Genomic DNA, 23,214 nt, shown 5'->3' with positions numbered 1-23,214 from the left:
TGTATACTTGCCAAGCAGCAGTTGAAACAGGTTTGTTTTTTGTCTGAGACGGAAGATGCGTAGAATCTCTGCTGTCGTGATATCAATGGGGGGCTTGTTCCACCATTTTGCAACCAGTATAGCAAACAGGCATGCTTCTGTTGAGGGGTACCTTTGACTCGCAGTGATGGAGACGTGAGCAAATTGGCCGAGAGCGCACTTGCAGGAGAAAGGAACAGATTTCACCATGTCCTGGATGTAGGAATGGCCAGATCATTTTGAAGAATGGTAGCCCAGTAATAGTGTCTTGAGGCAGATTTTGGCAGACATTAAATGGAGGGGAGGAGTGGTGTGATGTGGGAGAACTTCAGTAGGTAAAGACCAGTCAGGCAGCTGCATTCTGGATGAGCTTTCGATGTCGGATGGCACATGAAGGTAGACAGGGAAAAGTTGCAGTAGTCAAGGCCAGAGATGACAAACCGAGTCTATAGTTTACAACTTGCTTTCCATTATTTTGACCATATGTTGTGTAAAAAAATGCGAAAGGAGGAGAGGCTTTTCTTGCATCTTGTGCATCGTGTGTTTTAAATTGTTCATGTTATCTACAGGTTTGTCAGTTAACCTGTAATGCAGGGCTGGGTGTGGGGATCCTGATGGTGCTTTATGAATGATTTAACTATTCTGCTCAGCTCTGGCTGCTGCAGACTGCAGGGGCAGCTGTGACTGGCACACAAATCTCTGCCCTGGTATCTGGAAACACTCTGCGCAGAACACACAGTCCCCGTCATATACAATTAGAATTATAAGGAGAAAAAAAGACAATAACTTAGCATTGAATAACAACTAAATATGGCATTATTATATCATGTAATTAATTATAACTCAAATAATATTACAAGGCGAGGGTACAGGGTGTCAATACAACAGTTAAATCATAAGATTATAGATTACTTATTTACATTTTAAGAAGTAACATCTTGTTAATGTGTTTTTTTAAATAGTCCCAACAAAGATATGAATACAACCATCTTTATAAAATAATAATCTGTATATGTTTTTCATGAAATAAAGGAAACATCGCAATTATAAATTCCATTAAAAAAAAAAAAAGATTGGTTTCAGTGTTCTAAAGCATTATCCTGTATTTCTGTTGGACAAACATGATCTTATGTCTGTCTTTGCCCCTGAGAGCAGCTATCAAACACTGGAGATCAATAGGCAGTTTTACCCAGCATGCACCTACCATTCCCCTGGTGAGATCCATGTAATTGAGAACAGAGGCACAGAGATCTCCCCATTTTTCTTCATTGAATGTTTAACCTTTAAAGACCCCTTTTTGTCGTTGTTTGAGAGGGACAGGGGATGTTTATGTGGAAAAAGCAGCTCAACAGTTGATGCCTCATAAACGTGGTGCACATTATCTGAATGCAGAAACCCCGGTGAGTATTTTGAGATTCAGCCCAGCACCACCAAGGTGAAAATAAGACATTTACATTTATGTATTTATTCATGCAAAAAATGAATTGTTCCCAAGGCTGCATGGGATTAGCATTAAGTGGGCATGTATGTAAAGGGCTGACTTGCGGGAACATTCATTTTAATTTAGATGCCTCGAGGTGAGAAGTCAAGGGACCCCTGTGAGTATGGCCAGGCATTTCCTCGCCATAATGTAGTCTTACACCTTAAACGGTTCTGAAGTCAGAATCCAGGCAGTGATTGTCCCTCAGCATAAAGTCAAATCTCAAACAAATAGAATATAAACAGTTGCTGTTTTCTGTTTGGGTAAATAAGTAACGATTCACTGAAATATATTTGTTGGACCTCAATTAAACAGAACCTAAGTAAAAGAAAAAGGTACACTACAAAGTAACCTGCACGCGACATCATTCATCTCACCTTTAGAGCCTACATCCCTAAAGGTTACAACTGTAAATGTCTGAAACATGAAATGTCAGTGTAAGCCACTCGGTGCTCCCTAATTATGTGGCTCATAAAAGCGTATTATTGACATTTACCTTCCTTCCTCTTGGTGTAGTATGCTGCACTGTCGGTAGCCCTGGGCACTGCCAGGAAAAGTACAGCAGATGGCTTTTGAACTAGTTTGTCTTTTTCTTTCACTCAGGTGCTTCTTTTATCTTGGCCTTTACCTGCATGTAATGAGCGCTCACTGTGTCCTCGTGGTGTTTCTGTGATGGTCTGGAGAATGTGTGTCTGCAGCAAGAGAGTTATTGTTCACACTAATGGGTGAGAAGCCCCTGCAGCATCAGGACTACTAATCAGAAAGTTCAGTGATGGAGGAGGGACGGCTATGGTTGTGTGTGTACAAAGTGCATAGGTGACTATGTGTGTAGTGTGTGTTTTACTTTTGATGTAGTGCAGGAGCAGGTTTATATGTGAGCATCTGTTCTTGCTGTCATGTGAAATACAAACAAGCAGCCGGACTGAAGACATGAACACAATGCTGAGGGAGGTGAAGGGGGGGAGGGAAGTAGAGAGAGAGGAAGGGGAGACACATGGGAAACAATTCCAGATAAGCAAATAGAGCTCGATATTTGTCTGTGTAATATTATACTGCTTGAGCAACATATTTTCTTCCCTGTTATGCAAATTGGACAAATTGAATCTGAAAGAGAAGAAATATAGTGATGTGTGCAGATGATTGAGAGGTCTCTCTACACGCACAGAGACACAAATGAAATGAATCAGAGAGACAGGGATCGCTGCAGTGGAGGATACAAGGATGCTTAGGCTTGATATACTGTATAGCAATGCTGATAAAGGACTGTCGTTTTAAAGAGATTTATGGAGAAGACTGCACACAGAAAAAGCACGGTTTGACATACAGAGGGAATAATTAAGAACCCGACAGGAAAGTGTCCACAGAAAAAACGAACATATGGAGATTCTGAGAGAAGTGAGGGGGAGGCAAGGAGAGCTAGAGGTAGAGGAAGTCCCAGGAGACCTATTGTGTCCGATGCTTTTACTGTGGTGATGATGCACCCTGTCGCTATTCCCCTCCTCTCATTAAAGCTTTATGAGGCGAGCTTTGCACACACTTTATTACAATGACGCCACTGTCTGGCACATTCCTGCCTTGCGTCTGTTGGTGGTGGTGGGGGGGTGGTGGTGGTGGGGGGGGGGGGGTAGCAGGGAAACAAGCCCATGGAGACGTACATCAGAAAGGGACAGAGTCAGAGAGGCAAAGCCAGAATCAGAAGGTGGACAATAAGGGCATTTGAGGAGGTGAATGAGAGGCGAGGACAACAGGGAAAGTAGATGAATAGAGATTGAGACGTACATAGAGATGTTTGTTATGTGCTCTGGGCCTCTGTGTGTATGGTGTTAGAGATTTTGAGGGACAACTGGTCCGCTTTCCAAATCTCCGCGTGTCCCTAACAAGCTGGTTATCATACAGGAAGGAATCCAATGCTACCAAGTAACCGTTAAACAATAATCTACTTTAATGGTAATATGACAATGCAATACAATCAATACAGTACAAATTCAATACAGTTATCTTTGGGATCCCATATTTACCTGAGGTCACGTGAGCCAGCCAGAGGAAAGAGACTGAACACAGCGTGGTTCCTGTCTAATACATTGCTTACAATGGGAGGAGTTATCTGATCCTCCCTTCCAGACCTCCGTGATTGGCTGCCTAAATATCACCAACACCTCACTTCTTAAATCTCCCCAATCACAGTAGCTTAGCTTAATTATCTCCTAGATCTGAGTTGACTGTATGTCAAACCCTCACCTTCCCCCATCTTCCTTTGTTCTCAAATACCACATGTTCAACAGGCCCCAAATTCAGCTCACAGTTTTCTACACAAATCATTTCCCATTTTAAGCTTATTCATAGTTTGCTAACATGAATACATACAAATATTTCCTTACAATGGTTGCAGATGTCTTGGTGTTTAAAAATAGAATGGTTTGGGATTAACACTATCAATATTTCCTTATAGTTTTGATGGGGACCCAGGAGGTGGGTGGGAAATAAAATGTGCAGACAGTGTTGTCACAAACTGCATCTAGGCCATTTGTTTCAGTCAAGTTTAAAAAGACATTCATCTTTCGACATGGGAGAAGCAATACACTCCATGTCACTTCAATACTTGCTCTTGTTTTGCTGCCTTCCTTCGGGTTTTGCTCTGTGCCCTAAAACAGCTGGTCCCAGAAACACAATTTAATTTAGAAACAAGGGAATACCAATTGCCTTGACGATGCTGTCAAATAAATTCAGATGTATGATTCATAGACAGGATAAAGACAGCATTTCTCCGCCATCACGAATAAATGGAAGGTATAATCAATCAAACTTAATATGAGGAAATATCTTAACTGGCTCTGCTTTCTTTTTGCTTCAATCCTTGTCATTTCGCTGTTATTTAGATTTGAGATGACTTTTTCCTGCCTTCTGAGCACCTCATTATAATGTCGAACTCAATGATTTAGTGAGAACATCTTTGTGCATTCCAGGTGTGCAAAATATAGCTCCTGTCATAGTTCATCACACACAGTCTCATCTCCATCGCCATCTCTCAAGTCATGTTGCTATGATCTAAGCTATCAAATTAAACCTGGAAGTGCAATAAAAATCGTCCTGGAAAGCACTACGTTTGTTGACTTTGAGGACGCAATGACTCAGCTCCTACTGAATGGCGCATGCTACGTACGTATGCTAGTTCTCTGAATTGAAGACATTTAGCTCCTGTCATAATCTCAGGCTAAACCCCTGCCTTATCGCCTCCTGGGTGCAGGGGCCTTGGCTTTGTTTAATTGCCACAAGCCGAAAGCGTCAAAGCTGCATCTCCCTCAGTATATACCCCCACAGAGGCTTAGAGCTGATAATGGAATTACTCTGAGTCCCAGGAGGAGGGAGAGAGGGAGGAACAGAAAAGAGGAGGCAGTCGCAAAGGGAGAGAGGGGGAAGCGATGAAGGAAAGTGGATGTTTGAAGCTGAAAGAAAGAGGATGGATGCAGTGTCCGCGAGGGGGGAAAAGGTATGGGATTTAGTGATGCTGAAGGAGATCAAGAAAGGGAGAAAAGGTTACAGTGATGGCAGAGTCTGCCGTCCCCCTGGCTGTCCGTTTACTCCAGTGTGACGTGTAACGGGGTGGAGAGTGAATTATGACGCAGGATAGAGCTCAAGCTCAAAACATGCTTGCCTGAAAGAATCTAGCCTGAAAGGATGAATGGGGCTGAAATAGAAAGGAGAGAGCGGATGAAATAAGAGGATGAAAGAAAAACAACCATTAAAGAGTGTAAAAATAAAAATGAGTAGTCACTTCATTTGCGTAGTTTCTTTTGTTGTGTTCAAACATAGTTGTGATCAGGCCTCACTGATGAACGACAAACCGTAGCAGAGGAAAGATTTTTGAATAAGCGCGACAGCGGGGGGCGCCGTCGGTGCTTTTCACTCAGCTCTGTCATGGCTGAAAGCTGCGGGGTGTTTGAAGACTGAGTCCCAGCGTCGTAGTAGAAAATTACTTCACATTTGAAGCAGCTTGGTCAAGGGTTTTTTTATCTGCCGGTGTGTGTATATGTGTGTGTGTGGGCATGGATGACTTTTAAGGATGTTAGGCTCCAAGCAGGTGGGATTATTTGACTGTAATTTCCTTAACAACTGTATAAGCAGCCGTGCCAGTTTTGCTAGTGGGAACGATTTGGTGACAGAAAGTGTTAAATTGCTTGCCAGGGGCTAGTAGTGTTGTCTACTGTTCACCCATGTATGTGTGGATGGTTTTGCTTGTACTAAAACAGATAGATTTGAATTTGAATCCACAAATCTGTCGCTTTTTGTTTTGGATAAGCTGAAGATTTTTCAGGCTTTTAAAAAACTGATTGATAACTATTTCAAGATTTATCTGAATTTGATGAGACTTTGTTTTGGTAAACCATTTACATACCGTACCGCTCAAAGAGCCTAATTAGCTGAGAGTCACCAAAACGGTTTAAATGTTGAACCATATTCCACATTGTGAATTTTAATTAAGCAACATGTGTCTTTTCCCTTCCTTCCTCTTGCTTGCACATTTTTCACTGTGCATTTGTGTTTTCTAATGTCTCTCCTCTTTTTTTACTTCCTTCATTTGAAATCCCTCCCCAACAACCCGCCTTCATTTTCTCTTCCTTCCTCACATCAGTCTGTTCTCAGTATTCAAGAGGGGTCTTCGCCATCTTTGGCCTTTACGATAAGCGCTCCGTGAACACGCTGACGTCGTTCTGTGGGGCCCTGCACATCAGCCTGGTGACGCCCAGCTTCCCCACCGAGGGAGAGGCTCAGTTCACCCTGCAGCTCCGGCCCTCCATCAGAGGGGCTTTGCTGTCACTTCTGGATCATTATGACTGGAGCCGATTTGTCTTCCTCTACGACACAGACAGAGGTAAAAGCACAATGAAGAATACATTAACAAGTTACATTCAAGAGTTGGTGTTCCAAATAAAATAACAAATGTCAAAATATTGGATATCTTTAAATGTATTTTTTGCGAAAGTTCTTTGGATTTTGTATAGGATTTAGAATGGGTTTCCATATAAACAGGAATAAACCTCCAGGGAAATCATCAATTCGTCCAGTAATATTGTTGGAGCCTTAACGGATTGTTCCTTTTATTATCCAATATAATATAAAGCACTATAAAGTGTTATTTCTGCAGCACAAGGGTGCAACAAATAATTCTACGTTTATAAAATAAAAGTTAGAAAATAAGTAATCCAGAAACTATACAAGAGCAATTAATCTCCGAACTACAAGGCCAGCAGTTTATATAAGTACTCACAACCAGTGTTGTTCATAAGCTAATAATGGAATAATTGCTCTCTCAAGTGAGGGAAGAGTACAAAAGAGCAAATACATTAGTTATTTTTCTCTCTGGGTTCAGGGATTGAAGGAAGAAATTGCTCGAATTTAGTGAGTCAAAGTACATGTTGATTTATAAAACTCCACCAGTTTTAACATCAAAGTGCAGCAGCAGTTTATTTTAAACCCTGTATGATTCAAAAGAAAAGGGTCAGAGGCATCTTGGGGGATTATAGGGTAGTACGCAAAAGGGGCTGCTACTCAGTATTATAGTCTGCATTTACTGTATACCAGAGCTGTCCAAATGAATGTGACTGCAGTGAAGATGTGTCCTTATGGTCCCCCCAGAGATAAGTCAAGTCTGATAACAAGACCTAACTGAGTAGATATACTGTACTGTCTTCTATTGCTGGGCTTACATTAAACAGTTAAAGGACTTTAAAGCAGATTCCCAAATTAGCCTAGTTCCAAATAACTTTCTACGCATGAATAATTATCCATAAATGTGGGTTCAGTTTGAAATGACGCAACATAATTATAATATCATTATATCAAGTCGTAAGAATCTCTTTAAAGGTCTGTTTGCCTGGGATTATTTCCCCTGAATTTAACTCCCAAATGAAGCCTTGTTTTCTTGTTGAAAAAGTACAAAGGTTGTTCTTTTGGATATTTTCTCTCTTGTGTAAGGATCCAGCCGCAGAGACAGGAGTGTCATTTGGCAACTTTGAGCCAGAAAGTCGGGTTTGGCCTCAACTTCTGCAGCATTCACCTGGCTTTAATTTAACCATCCTATCATACACTGCACGTAAGTTAGGGGCTAGGCACAGCTGACGCCCTCAGCCCCTAACCACTGTCATGGGAATGCTTGGCACGTTATCTCTCTCTCTCTCTCTCTCACACACACACACACATACACACACACACACAAACACACACACGCTCAAACTAAGTCCCCGCCACAGGGAGAGAAACACAGGTCAAACATGACACAGAATCCCCAGACCATGGTATAGTGGCGTGTTAGGAAATCAGTGAGCTGCACAGTGTGTGTGTGTGTGTGTGTGTGTGTGTGTGTGTGTGTGTGTGTGTGTGTGTGTGTGTGTGTGTGTGTGTGTGTGTGTGTGTGTGTGTGTGTGTGTGTGTGTGTGTGTGTGTGTGTGTGTGTGTGTGTGTGTGTGTGTGTGTGTGTGTGTGTGTGTGTGTGTGTGTGTGTGTGTGTGTGTGTGTGTGTGTGTGTGTGTCTGCTTCTGCCAGCCTTTTTTCTTCCTCTGCACCCCACGGGTACTAACCCAGACAACTAGGAGCATAGGAAGAAAAAGGAGGGACAAGGGGAAGCAGGAGGTGATTCAAGCCTGTGAGACAGCCTAAAAGAGAGAAAGAAGGAAAGACAGGTGGGAGACATTTCAGGAAGAGATAAACAAGGTGACAGGAGAAGAGGACAAAGTTGAAGTAGATGAAAGGCGCCTGAGGGAGGCAGGGGGGAGATTACATTAGGGACAGGAAGGAGTCGTAAGAGGACAGACAGGACCACAAGCCTTTGGGGATATACAGTAGCATATTACAGGAAAGGGGGTAAAGATGGAGAGAAAGGAGGGAGAAATGGAACGGAGGATGGATGCCTAGAGTTTAGACTTTGCTCACCCTTGACTTGGCCAAGGCAGGGTCCTTCATTAGAGGCTCCCATCAGGCCCTGCTGCCGGTAATGTGCTGGAAAATGGGCAGGAACACTGATATCTGTGTTATGCTCACTGCTCTGCTCCACAGACAGCCTGCAGACACACACTCACAAACACAAATTGAGTATGTCCAGAAACCTGCACATGAGCATTCAAATGCAATGTTTACACAACATGCAGTAGATAACCCCTAACCCTATGTAATACACATCTGAATGTGCATTAATGGATAAATAAGGCAACTGTGGCACAGGGGGTAAAATAAGTATATCAGAGAGTCCCAGAATCCAGTTCTGCAGTCAACATATCGTAGTGTCCTTGGGCAATATTCTTAACCCCATAAGTGATCCAGATAAAAGGGTCAGCTGAGTGAAATTAATTATAATGTAAATTCAACAGTTCAAACGAACACATACATGTACACATACACTACTCTAAGACTAGTGTATCACTGAAAAATACAATAATTTAGGGCTCAGACAAACCTTTTCACAAAATCTCTCTGTGGCAGGAATGGTGAAAGAACAAGCTGCACACATGAATATAGACTCCACACAGAAATGCACTCTCATTCCCACACCTTGATTACAGAGGCTTCAGCTGTGCTTTCTGTTTCAAGTCAAGCAGTAAATTGCTATCTGCGCAGAAAAATAAAACGGATAACAGTTGGAACTGTTGTGCTGCATTGTGTGTGTTTCATTTTGTCTTGTTGTGAGTGTCTGTGTATGTCAGTGTCATAAAGACATGTGCTGTGTGTATAAATGTGACTTTGAGTCAAGTGTGACATTATTCAGTTTTATTCCACACACAATCCATTCTAGCTCAAAGCAGATTCAACCAAATACTTGGAGATTTGATAGAGATTACAACTATCCTCATGGTAACATTCAGTAGCTGTGTGCCAATAATGTGATCTCCCATTTATGTTATTTCTTCCACTTCCCCGTATCATTTACCTTAATTCATTATTGCTTGCGTGGCCACCAGCTGTACATGGGGTCATAAATGTGAAACGTACCCTACAGTATATCACGTCGTAGAGAGTCACATTCACCTGATGTAATCCTCCATTACTGTGTGGGGAAAAAAATGTCCTTACTGTGTTTGGTTCCAGAATATCAAAATGATGAGTGTACTGAAGTGGAAGCGTGTTATCAGATCAAGTGCATTTTAATCAAAGTTAACTTCAGAACAAGAGGCATGAGAAGTTTAATGTCAATGAAATGTCACTATCAACAGCCTCCATTGTGTCGGCAAATAACTCTTTGTTCTGATAAGCTTTCTGAGCTGTTTGATAAAGTGACATACGGAGAAGGAGTGTTGCTTGAGTGCTACAGTAAGTGCTTTGCCACCACTTTTGAAGAGAAATCATTACTGTGTTGCTTTGTCAGATAAGATGGATTGATAAATCGGCTGGATATAATTTCATATCAAAGATTTGGGAAATACTGGTGTGAAGGGACCCTATTATGCTCATTTTGGCTTTGAGATTTGTATGTTGTGCCTCTTCTGTGACATGGGAACATGCTTTAATGTTCATAAAGTGTTTTATTATTCTCATACTGCCTGTGCTGCAGCATCTTTTGTCAACCTCTGTCTGAAACCAGAGACCAGTCTGCTCTGATAGCTAGCCGGCTCTGTTGTGATTGGTCAACCGCTTCAACATGTTCCACCCCATAGCCTATCATGTACAATGTGTTTGAGCGCTAGCCAAAAGAACCATTAGTGTTACATAGTGATATCACTACGTCCTTGAAGTAAGGACTACAATTGAGGCGTGTCAGGCAGAGGGGAATGTATGGGAGACCAGACAATTTACATGCACTACAGGAAAGGGAAAACCAAAGAAAAGCATAACTTGCAAAATGCAATATATTACACCCCCACATGCCAAGAAAACAGCTATTAATTCTCTCTTTCTCCCTTTTCCTCCCTTTACTCTCTGTTGTCTAGGTTATGCAATACTGCAGGCAATTATGGAGAGAGCGGGGCAGAACGGATGGCAGGTCAGGACACACACACACACACACACACACACACACACACACACACACACACACACACACACACACACACACAGATTCCTGGAAACAGGCAGGAATGTGCAAGGACACTCATCATCTCATGTTAAGCCACCACACTTAATTACATCAATGTTTTTGTACTTCATTCCTCAAACACAATTCTTTAAAAAAAATTGGCGTGTGTTCATGACATTTATCCGATACTGTGATGTTTGTTATATGCTTACACACACTTCCTGTATGTATGTATATATGTTAACCCAGGTGAGTGCTATCTGTGTGGAGAGCTTCAATGAGGCTGCATACCGCCGACTCTTAGAGGACCTGGACCGACGCCAGGAGAGAAAATATGTTCTTGACCTGGAGCCTGAGAGACTACAGAGCATCCTAGAACAGGTAATATCATAATACTTCAAACCAAAGTTACTTTGCACCGGACAGAAAATATGCAGCTGCTATACAAACTATAATAAGATTGGTGATGAGAGAAGTAATCTGGCGGGTAAAAGCACCTTATATCAAAATGCAACCATTTCTGAGAAGAAATAGTATTCTTGGGCTTGTGTGCCGCATAAATGGTAGGAAGAAAAATGTACTGATTAACTCGAGAATGTACTTATAAGTTGAGTTTAAAATAAACGTGTTAATGTTGTGGTTATTGGCGGCTTTTGCTGTGATTCTTGCTGTACATTACATAGTGCCTTACTAAGCACTGTAGTACCCAGCGAGAGCACACAAAGGAAAGAAAGAAAAACCCTGCTAGCTTACTGCAGGCACAGGGTGATATTTGAAAACGATCTGGAACCTGAAAGAAATCATGAGATACTGCTTTATATTGAGACCACACTATGTTTAAAGATGCACTCTTACTATCGCTCGGATTCTAACAGACAGGGCAGAGATGACATCATTGAACTGGACTTAACAGCTCTTAACACTGAATAATGAGCCGCAAACACACCACAGTAAGCCACAGACAACAGAGAACGCTGTTTTGGGAAGTAATTAAAAGCAGAACCTTTTTAAGAAATTCAAGTTATCTTGCGCTGCCAGTTATAGCACCCCATATTGGTTTTTTTCACTGCATTACTGGTGTCTGTCTGCCTGCTGACTACTTCTCTCAGCCAGTTGCCACAGCACTCCTTATGCTTTCTGACATCTGGAGAGAAAACAAGATGTTAGTTTATCCCTGGAGTTCATAACAGGGAGTGAAACATGTGTCTTCTCCAACAGCTACTTCAGTGTATGATTGCAATAAACACACCATACTGTCCACTCAGATACAGTGAGTGAGTGAGCCACCTGTCATCACATGATCCTCTGTCTGCACATATGACAAACTCAGTGACACTAACAGCTAAACACTAGTGCTAACATCTAATTGGCTACCCCTCCCACACATACGCAACTCTCATATTGCTAATAATGCAGTATATACCAGTGCACAAGATACGCAAAAATAATATACACACCAGCTTTCGAATACACTTACTCATACAACACACACACACACACACACACACACACACACACACACACACACACACACACACACACACACACACACTTATCACAGTATCCCAGACTGATAGAAAGACAATACATTTCCTTAATTGGCTGCTGTTGTAAGTGAACAGAGAGACAGAGACACACACACACACACACACACACACACACACACACACACACACACACACACACACACACACGCACACACACGTACATCATGAGACAGACACTTGTACACAAACACACACTCCTGACAAAGTGTGTGCTGCAGTGCTGGCATTGGCAAGCGCCCATGCTCTGAGACAGAGACTGCTCTGTTTGACTGCTCCTGCCAGCTGCGGTGTGTGTGTGTGTGTGTGTGTGTGTGTGTGTGTGTGTGTGTGTGTGTGTGTGTGTGTGTGTGTGTGTGTGTGTGTGTGTGTGTGTGTGTGTGTGTGTGTGTGTGTGTGTGTGTGTGTGTGTGTGTGTGTGTGTGTGTGTGTGTGTGTGTGTGTGTGTGTGTGTGTGTGTTTCTGTGTGCGTGTTCATGGGAGCGTCTGTATGTGTCAGTACTTTGCTGTTGATATTTGGCGGTGAGAGAAACAGAATTAAAAAGATTTAAGCAATTTAATAATTAAGTTAAGGCACCCCGCTAATTTGGAGAGCATTTTTCCTCTTTTGTCAAAACTCTAACAATGCTTCATATTTTATTCTACATCCCAATGTCCAGATGTAACACAGATTTCTAAGTTGAGTAAATTAAACTTGACTTCCCTACGATGCCATACTGTTAGCTATCTATTTCAGTAGATGGAGTGGATCATCTTGGACGTGGGTTTGTTGTTGGGACAGCTGAAAAGTGTTAAAAAGGTGTTTTTGTACGTATGTTCCCACTTATTATATCTACGAAATACTATTTTGTGTACAAAAAGGAAAGGCTTTGACTTTTTATTTAATTTTCTATAAAGCAATCATCAGTTATCCCAAAGCAAGTTAAATCATTCTTCCTGCAAGACTTGGGGTTTTTACATGAAGTTGGAATCCACAGGTTTTTGTGTGTGTGTTCTTTATAGAATACTTTTATTGGAGGTTATGGTTGAAAACAGTCTACATTGGTGAATAAAAGCAATGTTATTTCCATTTGTCTTACAATAACAACTTTATAGCAGGCTGGACGGATTAACACAGCCCTAATGGAGCCAACACATTGCAGCAGCTCCAAGAGGCAGCAGAGTTTGAGCCAGTGTGGTACCACGGTCCTCACAGGCTCATCACTCTGCTTTCAATCAGTTTGACTATAACCAAAGCCACACATGGGAGGGAGTCTCTTTATTATTTGTAGTTGGACTCCCCCTCCCACGCTCTTAAACTAAATTGAAACTAACTTTATGTTATCAAGCATGGTAATTCAATGGTGCATCGTTTAATGTGAATCCTAAACACTACATGCATTATAATTTGATAGCAAAGACATGTATAATCTTTCTCTGTTTTTCTTTCCAGGCTGTCAGTGTGGGGAAACATGTGAAAGGTTACCATTACATCGTAGCCAACCTGGTAAGAACCTTTGATAACATTCCTCTGTTTGTTTTATTTTTCGAGATGTCAAATCAAATCAAGTTTTATTTATATAGCATATTTATAAACGATTTTTGGTCGCACCAAAGTGCTGTACATATAATAAAAATAGCCTACAGTAGAGACACTTTACAGCAAATACCACAGCACAGATTGTTCAGAATATCGGTATGAGAAAAAAAAAAAAAAGAAAAAAAAATAGGATCAATATGAAGTCTTAAAAATTGGAATAAGCAATAAAAATACAATCCCTGCTGTTAAGCTATTATCATAAAAAGTGTTTTACTCATCCCAAAGTGGATTTTTTTTCTCGGTTATTAGCATTAAAATAAACCATGTTTCTTGGTTCCATATTGATCTTTCCCTGACTCATGAGAGATGAGATGAGAGATCATGTCCCTTTCACATGATCTCTCCTCAACAAAGTCAGAGACGTACATGTATGTAGCAGCTGGAATTCTCTTTCACGACATGAAGTATCGCGAAGTATCGCTTAACCTTAATCTTTACAATCTGTTCCACCACAATTCTCTTTGAAACTGTGAAAAAGGGTCCATTGAGCTCAGGTCAAGGATAGGCTTTCAGCAATTAGCATCCATCACCCAAAGATCACCTTCACATGTCTCCACCTCTGTCTTTGGCCTGTTCCCAAATGGATCCCTCTTCAGGAGCACTTAACTACGAAGTGTCACTCATCATGAGCTCACTCTCTCAGCTGGAGAAGTCACTCCATATTCAGTGGGGGTACAAATAATCAAATAAACGTTTGCAGTTTGAGGAAATATGATTTTTGTCAGCAGAGGTCCACACAATGTCAGAGGATTTTGTAGTACACTTCCACTCTGTGATTGCAACATCCCATGTTTCACCTCTACATCTCTCTCTGTCTCCCTCTCTCACTATCTCTCCTTCACAGGGATTTAAGGACATATCTCTGGAGAGGTTCATGCATGGCGGTGCCAATGTGACTGGTTTCCAGCTGGTGGACTTCAGCAGGCCTATCGTTATTAAACTGATGCAGCGCTGGAACAAACTGGATCAGAGAGAGTACCCGGGATCTGAAAGCCCACCTAAGGTGATCAAATATGCTGTCTCATCCTTAAACATAAGGAGAGGAACAAGCTGCCACTACCTTAACAAATATAATTTTTAATTGGTGCAATAGCGGGTTATGTTATGGAAATGTTCTACCTTAGGCCACTTCTCTTTCAGGAAACAAAAATGCAGAACTGTACTCAATTAAGCTATTTTCCATGATATAACACATTGGTACCATACAAAACATGAAGATATTTGCAGTGAACGCACACACACATACATTGAGTCGTCGTGACATTAGTGTGGAAATTCTTCTTCATGCACTATGGAAACCAAATGTGCAGCCTCTTTACACAGGTAACCCATCACAGGGTGATATGCTGCATTTGAACCATTCATTTCATTTCAAACCTTTATTTATACAGATGAATCCCATTGAGATCATTGATCTCTTTTCCAAGGGAGACCTGCTCAAGTAGTTCCACATGAAACATAAAAACATAAATAGAACAACAAAAGGACATCATACAGCATCATTTACATAATTATCCACATAAGCTTATCGAAAGCTACTTGAGTAGCACTTGAAATGTTTTTGCTCTATGAAGCCTGATGTACTTATATGATTCTGTTTTCTTCAAGTTTGTATTTTGTTGGTCGAACGCACTTATTGTAAGTCGCTTTGGATAAAAGCGTCAGCTAAATGCAATGTAATGTAATGTAATGTAAACAGGTACCAATAGCTTCCGATTGACTAGCATCCAACCGAGCTTTAAAAACATTTAGTGGCACCAGATTGTTCAGTTTCCATTTAATTTGCAGAATGTTCCAATGTTCAACGCTGCAACTATATGTTGACGGTCATAATCTTTTATTATTGGAATGTCCTCTTTCACCCAAGGACAAGTTTTAGTTGGCCAGTCATCATTCTTAGATGGACCTGATGATTTTGCATTAGTGCATGACGACTGCATAAATCCACACATTCACACGAGAGCCGTTAATGGAGGTACAATTATTTACACGTGATTGTGAAAGATTTACACAGTGAACATGCTTAGTTATTGTCCACTCTTTGAACTTCCTGAACATATCTGAAGTGCACTCAAATGTTATCTTCCAAATCATATTTTCCCTGCTTTTTGCAAACAAGGAAACTCGGTTTTAATGTTAATGATTTATAAATGACACAAAGCCAGATATCTCTAGCGACAACAGATGCTTCCACAGTAAATGGCTCTAGGCTACATTGTGCTGTGTAAAAGCTGAGCTCAGTTAGCCTTGGGCCAACTCGTAGCCTCAGGCCAAGTAGAACTCTGGTCTAATAATGTGCGGTGTGAAAAACCCAACAGGGACATGTCCCCGGCACACTGGAGACTGCATTTGGAGCTCGCTCTGTGCTTTTGGCCATCAATCAACATCTCTTAACCCAGTGATGCTCAGCTGCTGTTCCCCGAAAGGAGCTCTGGAGTGTCTGGAGATGTTGTTGAAGTGTAATGAAAATGATCAGTGACCTGGCAAAGAAATATATTAACTTCATAAAAAGTGAGGCAAGCTGCTTGTGATCAACAAGCAGTGTATAAGGTACAGCCTTTTTGCTTTCTATTCAAATATCAAATTATTTCACACATGTCCCCTAATTGTATAATCAGAATATGAATAGGTCTACAACATCTGTGTTAGCATATACAACGGCTTATGGGCTCCCTTTATCAATATTTGCCCATGTGTAAAACATTAAATGTTTGCCAGAGACCAGCGCAGAGCTAATTGTATTAATTCAATATGCGTGTTCACAACAGCAATAATGAATTAGCTTTGTGTTGTTTTTTCTTACTTTGATTAACACAGCCTTTGCTATATTATGTTCTCTTAGGTACGTAGGTCTTTGGTGAGATAATTAAGTATTTAAAAAGCACGTAGTGTACGCAGTCTTTGCACTGGATTTATTTTAGATGATGATAGAGACAGAGAAAATCAGTTTTGACTTGTTGGATTTTAGCTGAACTTGGAAATGTAAAGCAATCCAAGAAATATCTATAATAAAGAGTTTTTAAAGTGTTCTTTTTAAAAGCCATTACTGTTTCCCAAAAGTACCAGAGGTGTTTATGTCTCTCCTGCTGCAGAAACAGACACAACATGCTTGGCTCAGGTTTGTTGTTGTTTTCTCCTTGAATCTGATCCCATAGTCGTCATGTGTCAGTCGCACGCCTAAAGGCTTCTTTAGTTTCAGCGGGGAGCGATGAAAGGAGGATGACATGGTTTTGCAGTCTTCCAAAACACACCTCATGGGATTCAAATCAAGGGATGTCAGTGAGAGACCTGCAGAGGCGTGGAGAGCATCGGCAGAGTCTCAGCCGACTTCCCTCTTTCCTCCCATTTTTATCTCACCACTCTTCACTGCTGTGATGTGAAGGCGCCCGCTGTGTGTTTGACTGCCTCTGTCTGTCTGCCAGGCGCTGTGCTTCAGTGTGTGTGGGCTGGATGCTGGGTTTGTTGCTGCTGAGTGGGGTGCTCTTCCTCGCTGCGCTGTCTCTTCCCGATAATGAATTTGTCAAACAATCTGTCAAGATCACCACTACATTTAAGAGTTTCATTAAAGAATACATCTTGTAATCTCTTACCCTTTCCCTTTTTCTTACTGAACGTAACATTGAAAAGGTCCCTGTTTTAACTCACCTTGTGCCACATCTTATTCAATGATTAAATGTAATAAAATGAACATTTATACATATTGGAAAGGAAAGTTCCACCTTCAAAAGAAGTACCTTAAAAAGTGGATTGACATAATGGCGATGCAATATAAATTAAACCTGTTTTAATGTAACTTTAATGCCCCAGTTACTCTTTTCGAAATCTATAAGCCTGTCTAGAAGTGGCACCTTTACAGTGATGTTACATGTACAGTGAGGTTGATTGATGTTCACCGGTGTTAAGTGTTGATGTCAAATAAAAGTCAGACTGTTAGCGAGATGGATTAAGGCTCAGCATTTTTAAACACCGGTAAGGGTATTTATATGGAGTTAAGATGGTCAAATGTTATACAGCTTGGATTAATTTACGTCTCATTTACGGAATAAATCATATACAGTATGGTAGAGCAACATTAGCATATTGTCATTTGGGTTTTTAAATCACAGGAAACATATATTCATTGCTGCGTTTCTCATCGAGATAGCGGAGTAGCAAAATCTATGATCACTGTAAAGAAAATGTGGATGCTTTTGTAAAAAGCCAATGAGCACCAAACATACCTTTTAAAATGTATTTGGGTTTCAGTTGTTTGAATTACCTGAAAAACTGTGTGACAGGATAACTTTCTGACGGAAGTATTTATTTTCCTATGAAAAAAAGTCGAACAAATTATAATATTTCTCTTGTTTGTTATCTTTCTCGTCTTTCATTCTTCAGTATACCTCATCTCTGACATATGATGGCGTCCTTGTGATGTCTGAGGCCTTCCGCACCCTTCGCCGTCAGAAAATTGATATCAGTCGCCGTGGCAATGCTGGTGACTGCTTGGCTAACCCAGCTGCTCCCTGGAACCAGGGAATAGATATGGAGCGTGCACTCAAACAGGTTAGCACAGGTTTAAGGTTGTATACAGTAGTTTAGGATAGACAGGTTGCAAAGTGCTTAGACAGATGTTGCACTCAGACACACATTTACATTACACACACACACACAAACAAAAATCAATCAGAAAAACAGCTGGCATGGAAAAGGGGAAAGTATACCAGAAATCTATTTCGACATGTATGTGTTTTCTTGTTTGGACTTTGATAGAGTAGCCTACCCACCAAAGTCCAAACACATACACACACTTGACACACAAACTTGTATGGCTATACTTTCGGGTACATTGACAGGGTCTAAGGTTTAAACTATTTTTATTCCTTTTTACGGTTTAATTTTGTATGCATTTTTTACATTCAGTGATAATCTAAAACACATATAGTAGTTATCAGTGTCTGCCATTCCTGCCCTGAATTTAGATTGCCTGGAACCTATTCATGCATGTAATAATACATGTAATAAGGTACTGTAGTGTATAATGAATTGAAATATTATGATATGAACCTTAATGCTGACTCTTCGCCAAGTTACTGAGTATTTCACTCTGATGCTGCTTCACGTTTAAAATAATATGAATTGTAAAACCACTGTTTGTTTGACTGCACTTTACACATATATAACCTTTATTAAAGAGTTTTAAACAACACTTTAATTTCTGTTACAATATATAATATAAAAGCATTGCCAAATCACCCCTAGAAAAAATACTCAACATTACTAGTGTATTCTTTTTTTATATTCCTCCAGTCCTTACTTTCCTTGTTGTTGTAAATGCAGGTGCGCATTCAGGGCCTGACTGGGAACGTTCAGTTTGATCACTACGGTCGGAGGGTGAACTACACCATGGATGTGTTTGAACTGAAGAGCAACGGACCACGCAAGGTATGCACTTCTCACGGCTTAAAAACAATTAAAAAACACTTTGATTGTGTGGTTTGAACAACTTCAAACCCCTACCACAGCCAACCTATTCTATTCAATCAATATTTATTGTTAAAAGAAAATAATTAACTTCATAGTTATCTCCTTGATTCTTAATTAATAACTGTCCTAATGCCTTTATATGCCTATATGTTTATATAGCTTCAATTGGACCAACACAGCTTGACTTTGAATAGCTTTTTTCAAGTACTCATTGGGGAGCAGGTACAAGTCAACCTGGGGCTACAAAAAGCTCTGCAGCGACACAAATAGCAAAAGTTTGAGCATAATCCTTCTTCGGAATAGCAAAAAGTAGGAGGATAAGGCTCAGGTTGGAAGTACTCATAATTTGTCTTTACTGGAAGAAAAGTATACATATAGCGCCGATAATAAAGAAATAACACCATGTTCCAGCTTCTCAAGTGTTCCTTTGATGGTGACGTGTGTTTATTTAAGGTTCTTCGCTCACATTCAATATCTCTCAGTATGTTCTACAGTTCCAATGGGAAATATGTCGAAGTGAGATCATTCTGATGAATCTTTTTTTTTCATCATTTCTCATTTTCCTTTTTATGTATCTGTTTGAGCAAGACACTTCACCCCAAATTGCTCCAGTGGGGATTGTCCACAGTCCGCTTTGGATAAAAGCGTCTAACAAGTAACATGTAATAATATATTTGATATTTCTTTGTTTCCCTCAGATTGGCTACTGGAATGACATAGACAAACTTGTGTTGGTCCAGAATGAAAACGTTCTGTCCAATGACAGCACGTCGATGGAGAACCGAACAGTAGTCGTGACAACTATCATGGTAATGTACCCTCAGACTGCTTTAATTTCTTCATTCATTTGGGTGAAGCTGTCCTTCAACATCAGTCCGTTCAAATCCACCACTTCATTTCACCCAAACCTTGCTTCAAAGCTCACAGTTGCCTCATATAGATTATTGAAGTACATGGAGATGCAAATGGAAATACAAATCTGGTGCCCAAAAGGTGATTAATATGAATTCTGTTAATAATTAATGTTACATTGGTGCTTAATTAAAAAGAATCTGACATTTTCCAAAATTAGGTGCATGCAATGACAAGAGGGAAGAGGGTATGCCAAGATTTCAATTCTAATTAGTTTGACATGAAATATAGACGGATTGAAAAGTAACAATGGGTGAAGCAGCCTTAACAAAGAAGGTGTTACAGGTAATAATAATAATAATGCATTTTATTTATGGGCGCCTTTCAAAGCTCTCAAGGACACCTTACAGAGCATAATTAAAGAAGAGCACACAGTAATACAAGACTTAAAAAAAAAACAGAGACTTAAAAACAACAATCAGGTAGGCCTTTGCTGCTGTCGTATGGTGTTTCCCAATTTTGGGTTTGGGAACCAATGGGTTAGAAAACACATCTTAGGGCTCACAAGATGATTTAGAAGCTATACGAAAAGGAGATATTCCACTTAAGCACATATCTTTCAAATGTTCCGCTGCTTGCATTTTGTTCAATCAATTAAGGCAAAGAAAAACATTCATTATTGGTTATAATCAGTAAACATTCAAGTTTTCAGTAGGCATTGCTTTGTTTTAATTGGTCACATATAGAAAATGTGAGAAAGTCACTGTACAAGACATACACATATAATTTAAGGTTGAGCCACAGGATGGAAGCTCGAGTTTTGCTCACAGAAAGTCATGGCAAAACATTAAACTTTAAGATGTGATGCATCAGAGTTTTATTAATGTCAAAGATGAGCTGTGTGAGTTGAAGAGAGCTCTCAGAGCACAGCCATGAAGGAGTGGCACTCGTCCAGCTGGAAGATTGCACTAATGTCTCATTAGTAGGCAAATCTAAAACTGGAGTCACATCACCATTTAGAAGTGACCTTAGTCCAGTGTCCTCTAATGGCTTCCACATAGACACAGTCTGCAGTTCAGTGTAATTACTTCTATTTCTTCTACAAACATGGATAAAGGAGGTCTAATCGGTGGATTTGTGCACATCCTCTGCTTACATTTGATGTCACTTCACCCATCTGCAGTCTTTTTATGGTGGCCATCCCCTTCCTGTAAATGCAATCAGACTAATTCAATTGGGCATGCAAAATGATGCAAATGAAAGCAACTCAAAATACTAATTTGAGCCCAGATATAAAACAAGCCACAGATGCTTCAGCTACAGCAATTCAGCATTTTGTTTCTAGCTACGTTGCTTTATCCAGCAAACTTCTAAGTATGACCAAAATATCTGTGTTTGTACTGCAGTGCTTATACCTATAACATGTTCAAAGACTCTATAATATGTTGAAAGTCTTCAGTGCCCCTGGTGGCCGAAGGTGGTAGTCACCAGTCTGTTCTGCACAGAGGAAAAGGTTACACAGGAAAGAGTTCAGAAATATGAATTCAGTTGGACTAAATGTCCCCAGTGAAAGTCCCGCCTGCAGGCCTGCACACTCCAACTAGCAATGTGTTAAACATCAGTGCAGTGTGCAGAGTGGTGCCTACAGCCTGGCCTAAGACAAGAAAAATACAAACACATGAGCACGGTAAAAAAATGAAAGGGCAAGTTATTTTTCTACGTCAAAGTCCTATTTTGAATATGTTAATATAGCATTACTGTAGGAACATATCACACTCATTTGTTGTTCCTGTGGCTTGTGTCTCTTATTACATTCATTTTATGTGGTTGAAAAATATATGCAAATTAGACTTTGGTATTACTGCATACGTATTTGTGGTGTTTGTTCCTCCCCTATATCTTCCCACCCATGTCTGTCTTCCTGCGTTCTTACCTCCATGCCTCCCCCACCTGCATATTTTTATGTGGATGGTGACCTCAGCAGGCCTTGGCTAACGTTAGCTCAGCCACCTCCTCCTCTTTGCAGCCTCTGATGATGAGGAAGCCTCTGCTGCGACACTGATGCCGGGTCTGCAGACAGAGCGACAGGCTCCGAAACCCTCGAAGAGGACAGACTGATAGACTGAGTGTTTCTAAAGCTCTGTACAAATACTCAGTGTGCACTGTTTTTCTTTGTTGTAATGGCTTCTGTTTATTTTTGGTTTACAAATGTGATTTTGAAGTTATTTCTTTGTTAAGAAAGGGTCTGCAATGCATTAGCACAAAATAAAGGGCAAAGAGTGATTGAACGGATGAGAAGGAGATTCACAGCCACCCTGTGTTGAACCTATGAGTCACTGGGATGCTCCTATCTTTTTGTCATGACAAAAGCCACAGCTGGACTGGAGCTCTGCAAGGAATTCTGTGGATTCTGTCAAGATTTGACATTTGGCCACATAGAAAAATCTCCAGACCATCAGGCCCTTTTTATTCAGACTATTTTCTCTCCCCATAATAATGACTAACTCCCATGCTACACTACAGCGAACCTGCAAGAAAAATGACCATCCACAGATGTATATTTTTTCTAAATATGAATAGTTCGATTTTTGGTAAGGAGAGAACTATGTGGAAATGATTTGGCATCATTCCTGCATTTTTCATACCACACTATTTGATACTACCCGCCCTCAATCATCATCTTTCTGCTTCGTCACTCTGTAAATCGACTTAGTCATGCTCACTCGATCACCTTTTCTCGGCTGCATTTTAGTTCCGGCGAGTGCCCTAAAAAGAAAGGTTTTAATCACTATGGGTGTTTGTCTGACGTACATTACAAAAGATGAACACACTTCACATTGTAATGGCACCATTATGTGTGTCTTGTCTTATTAACTTTTACATAAGCATTGAAGCAAAGTGCATTGAAGAGGACTGATTGTTAAGCCTGTCAGCATGTCAATCAATCAATCAATCAATCAATGTTTATTTATATAGCCCAATATCACACATGTTACATTTGTCTCAGTGGTCTTCACAGTGTGTACAGAATATCAGTATGACAATACGACACCCTCTGTCCTTAGACCCTCACATCGTACAAGGAAAAACTTCCGGAGAAAACCCACAGTTTAAAGGGAACATGGGAGAAACCTCAGGGAGAGCAACAGAGGAGGGATCCCTCTCCCAGGACGGAGGGATGTGCCTCTACTAGTGTATACTAACTGCACTAGTTAACAATGACAATCTATTGTTGCATTTGCTTTGCCAATAGTTAATTAGAGCCTACAAAATG

General features: G+C 40.5%; 1 protein-coding gene across 5 annotated transcripts in view; it reads left to right on the top strand.

Moving 5' to 3' along the window:
• The window catches only part of gria4a (glutamate receptor, ionotropic, AMPA 4a), a 105,510-nt gene that overhangs the window by 35,465 nt on the left and 46,831 nt on the right, over positions 1–23,214 (top strand). For 4 of the 5 annotated variants that reach the window (XM_034097322.2, XM_034097325.2, XM_034097324.2 and 1 more), the window contains exons 3-10: positions 6,129–6,368; positions 10,414–10,466; positions 10,749–10,880; positions 13,476–13,529; positions 14,467–14,625; positions 18,000–18,167; positions 18,942–19,046; positions 19,787–19,897. In XM_034097322.2, the coding sequence (XP_033953213.1) occupies positions 6,129–6,368; positions 10,414–10,466; positions 10,749–10,880; positions 13,476–13,529; positions 14,467–14,625; positions 18,000–18,167; positions 18,942–19,046; positions 19,787–19,897 (1,022 nt within the window). Of the gene's footprint in view, positions 1–6,128; positions 6,369–10,413; positions 10,467–10,748; positions 10,881–13,475; positions 13,530–14,466; positions 14,626–17,999; positions 18,168–18,941; positions 19,047–19,786; positions 19,898–21,966; positions 22,952–23,214 lie in introns of those variants that run through there. The other variant, XM_034097326.2, reaches the window with a different exon arrangement.

Source organism: Pseudochaenichthys georgianus, chromosome 13, assembly GCF_902827115.2.
Source record: "Pseudochaenichthys georgianus chromosome 13, fPseGeo1.2, whole genome shotgun sequence".
Lineage (NCBI taxonomy): Eukaryota > Metazoa > Chordata > Actinopteri > Perciformes > Channichthyidae > Pseudochaenichthys > Pseudochaenichthys georgianus.
This window is presented reverse-complemented; position numbering and strand designations above follow the sequence as displayed.